Source organism: Benincasa hispida, chromosome 6 (assembly GCF_027475165.1).
Source record: "Benincasa hispida cultivar pf3 chromosome 6, pf3_genome.v1.1, whole genome shotgun sequence".
Lineage (NCBI taxonomy): Eukaryota > Viridiplantae > Streptophyta > Magnoliopsida > Cucurbitales > Cucurbitaceae > Benincasa > Benincasa hispida.
Window position 1 is genome coordinate 47,283,952 of NC_143483.1, and position 4,129 is coordinate 47,288,080.

A 4,129-nucleotide genomic window follows, 5' to 3' on the forward strand; every position below is an offset into this window, starting at 1 on the left:
TAATGCAAATTTTTTTTTCTAGAATTTTGTCAATTTTATATCGTACACATGTATGTTTTACATAATTCTTGGATGTACGAGAGGATAGTTTTCTAACAATATTTGGAGCAAGAACTTATTAGAGGATTAAAATAGCAACACTTTTTAAAATTTAGAGTTAAAGATTGTAATACTTATAAAGTTTGAGGTTCAATTTTCTAAAATTGACACAATTTTATCAAGTTTAAGTGTAATAATTGATTTTTAAAAAAAAAAAAATTAAAAACCCATAAACCCAGAAACTTCCCAAAAAAAAAAAAAAAACCCCCATAAACCCTTTTCACCTATAAAAAGGAACTCCATTGTTGAATACTAAGAGAATAATCTACCAACAAGTGTGCTCTTCTTCTTCTTCTCTTCTTCCTCCAAAACCCCATTTCTCTAAGCTCTTTCAAACTTTCATCATGTGTTGCCAAGGTCTTCTTCTGGTCCAAAAAATCTCAGAACTTTACCACAAAATCTCCACTCTTGAAAGCCTCAAACCCTCTAAAGATGTCAACTCTCTCTTCACTCAACTAGTCCTCATTTGCAGCCCTCCCCCGTCTTCTCCGTCGTCCATCGACGTCTCGACACTCTGCTCCGCCGTCCAAACCATGAGATCCCATCTCATCAAGCTCTGCGGCGAGGCCGAGGCCCTTCTCGAGCATCATTACTCCACCATTTTAGCTTCCCACCAAAACCCACTTGACCATCTCTCCCTTTTCCCTTATTACTCCAACTACCTCAAACTAACCCACCTTGAATTCTCCATTTTGAACCACCACGCGCCCCACGCGCCACCCTCCAAGGTGGCCTTTGTTGGCTCCGGTGCACTTCCGTTCTCGTCGATTATCATGGCCTTGAAGTACCTCCCCAAAACTGAGTTTCACAACTTCGACATCGACCCATCTGCCAATGCCAAAGCAGCAATGCTGGTTGCTGGCGATGCGGAGCTGTCGAAGCGGATGGTGTTCCACACGACCGACATCATGGACGTTGCCTCGGACGAGTTGAGGGAGTTTGAGGTGGTGTTCTTGGCAGCATTGGTGGGGATGGAGAGAGAAGAGAAGGTGAAGGTGATCGAGCATTTGAGGAAGAGCATGGGCGGCGGTGCGTTGTTGATGTTGAGGAGCGCGTATGGTGCACGTGCGTTTCTTTATCCGGTGGTGGAAGCTTGTGATCTTCGAGGATTTGAGATTCTTACAGTGTTTCATCCCACGGATGAAGTTATTAATTCAATTGTGTTGGCGCGATTATAATGTGTTTAAGACATTAATATAAATTAAAGCTAATTAAGTATAATCTCTACTTAATTAAGATATCACATTACAAGAAAAATTAAGGCATGGTATTTTCTTTATTTTGTGGTACTGAAATAAAATTTGGAATGAATGAAAGAAATTTGAGAAATTCGATTTCTTGGTTTTTTAATAAAGAAGAACGATTTTAGATTTAGTATCTACTTCTTGTCGTAGACTGTTCTTTTTTTTTTTCCCCCGATTTGAAAAAACATGTTTGGTAACCTTTCTTGTTTTCATAAATTTTAAAACAAATATATTTATAAGTAAAAAAAAATGATAAAACAATAATTAATTAATTTAATGTTTCGAAAAGAAATAAAGTGAAGCAAGAAAAAAGAACTCTTTTTTATGATTTCTAGTACACAATTTTAGAATGTTTCTTAAAAAAATGATAAACAAGAAACTACTACAATTACCAAACGCTTTACTAATTATTGGGTCTCTTGAGTTCTTTCATTATTATCTCAAATTTACTAGTTAAGATGTGTACACCTATCAGTTCAAGAAACAATCCCATTCCATAAAGGGTTTATATACCATTACAAAACATTATTTAGTCGAAAATTTGAAATTAATGTTTGACTTCTATATCAATATGAGCATTGGGCATAGCTAATTTAACTAATTTGCACGTACTATCAATCTCAAAATCGAAGGTTCAATTCTTCCCCTCTATATTGTTAAAAAAAGCTTGACTTGAATCTAGTGATGGAAGCTTGTGATCTTGGAGAGGTTGAAGATTCTTACTATGTTTCATTCCATTAATGAGATTTATGCAGGAAAGTTTTAGAAAGCTAAGTTATAAGTTTAGTCTTTGAACAATTGAAATTAGATTTAAAAATATTTCAATTTAACTTATGAATATCCTATAATTAATGAGTAGTTACTAACTATGCTACCCTTAAGCTACTATTTTGTATTGTCGTTTTGCTTTGGATTTTCTTCTCTTTCATGACAGATCTTCACTCACCTCTTCTACAAACATGACAGTCAAAATAGCAAATATTGCAACTTTTTAGACATTTTCTTAGCTATATAACATAAGATTTACTTTTTTCCTAATGTTTCTTTATTGGGCCAACCAAAAAGAAGACATGGTAAATGGACTTCAATTGGACCATCAATCAACCGATACTTATCCAAATTCATCAAAATCATGTCTTGAGCTTAATATTATACAAATACCAATTCAAGGAAAATATAAAGTCACTTTAATTTTAGTCGTCGAGAGTACGATTCAACTGACATAAACTATAAACTATAGACCAGAAGATCAAAACGTGGTAATCACCAACCTCACCTTGTATATTATGTTGAACTAAAAAGCAAGCCACTTTTGTCCCATAACTCTTCTTTCATTATTTCTATAACAAGAACTCAAATTCGCTTGAAAATCCAAAACGTAATTATATACCCTACATATGCCTTCAAACACTTATCCTGTACAAATATTATTCATTAATCAGGTAAATAAACAAAAATTGTGTAAATAAACAAAAATTGTATAAATAAAACATCTCAAACATTTATAAATAAATTAATTTAGACATTTGGTTAGAATTTCGTTTTAAAGTTGTTAATATATACTTAAACATGTGTATACGATTTCTATACATATGAAGATTAACATAAATTAGAAAGGAATGTTGTGGAATCAACAAATAGTTAATAACAACATTTCATTAATATGAGCAGTTTTCTAATAGACTGTGAATTACTTCAAAGTGTTACACTTCCTCTATTTGTCTTTATCCATTTAGAAAGGCTTGCATGTGAAAAATTTTCTTACTATTTTGGCGACAGTTTTGGAGAAAAATAATTTCATTTAAGTGATTTTAAGCTGATTTTAAATGTAATGAAGTGAAAATAACTATAAATCATTAACATAAGGTATAAATTGATTCATTCTTAAAAGTTCAAAGTTTAATTTGATACAGTATTATTTAGTTTGAGATTTTAATTGCTTCAACCTAAAGAATGTTTTTTTCGATAATATGTGGGGTAAGGGGATAGAACTCTAGACCTTGAGGTTGATAGTATAAATTCATATCAGTTTAGCTATGCTCATATGGAGTATACCATCAATTTTTTTTAATAGAAACAATAATAATGTGTTACCACGTCAGGTTTGTTGGAGATTTGATTAGTTAACTTTAGAATTTTCTAAGGCCGCGGTTTCTGCGGTTGTGTCAAACAAAGTCTTAACATCTGTTTCAGACAAGAGTTTATTTTCCTGCAGAATATTTTCCTTATCTGAAAATATCTAGTTGTAATTTTCTGTTCGATATTTTCCTTTATGGAGGATGATTTATCTTTTCCAAATGGAAATTTGTTTCCTTTCTTGGATTCAGTTATTTAAGGAGATTTATGCTAAACATTTAGGTTTGCCGCTTTTATTAATCAAGCAAGACGTATTCTGTTCTACGACCATTATTGTGCAACATTGTGTTCTTGGTTGTTGCTCACTATTCCACTGTACAAGTTCTTCATCTGTTGAAGTGCATTGGAGTAAATCACAGTCTTAGGGGGAGCCTAAGTCATTGCTGCCATAGAAGGGATTCTTAATCTTAGGGGGAGTGATAACTTGTAGAAATACAAGTTATTTATACCATCTTATTCAGATTATGTGACAAAAAGAAGAAAAAGTTGCGTCGAATGTATAGAAATTGGCTTAGAAACGCAAAAGTTGTAAAGTGTCAAAAGTACACCGGCTAACCCCATTGTGATGGCAAAATGGAATGTCCAAGTCTTTGTTTTGCAGGAAACAGGTCACCGCATGCGACGATTGCTCGAGGACAAAAAGAGCAACA

The 4,129-nt window shown here is 33.3% G+C and overlaps 1 protein-coding gene across 1 annotated transcript; it reads left to right on the forward strand.

Annotated features, from left to right (window-relative positions):
* Positions 1 to 443: 443 nt before the first annotated feature.
* LOC120080591 (putative nicotianamine synthase 4) lies at positions 444 to 1,277 on the forward strand. Its single transcript, XM_039035309.2, has one exon. It carries the CDS (start codon positions 444 to 446, stop codon positions 1,275 to 1,277), a length of 834 nt encoding a protein of 277 aa, XP_038891237.2.
* The last annotated feature ends 2,852 nt before the right edge of the window (positions 1,278 to 4,129 follow it).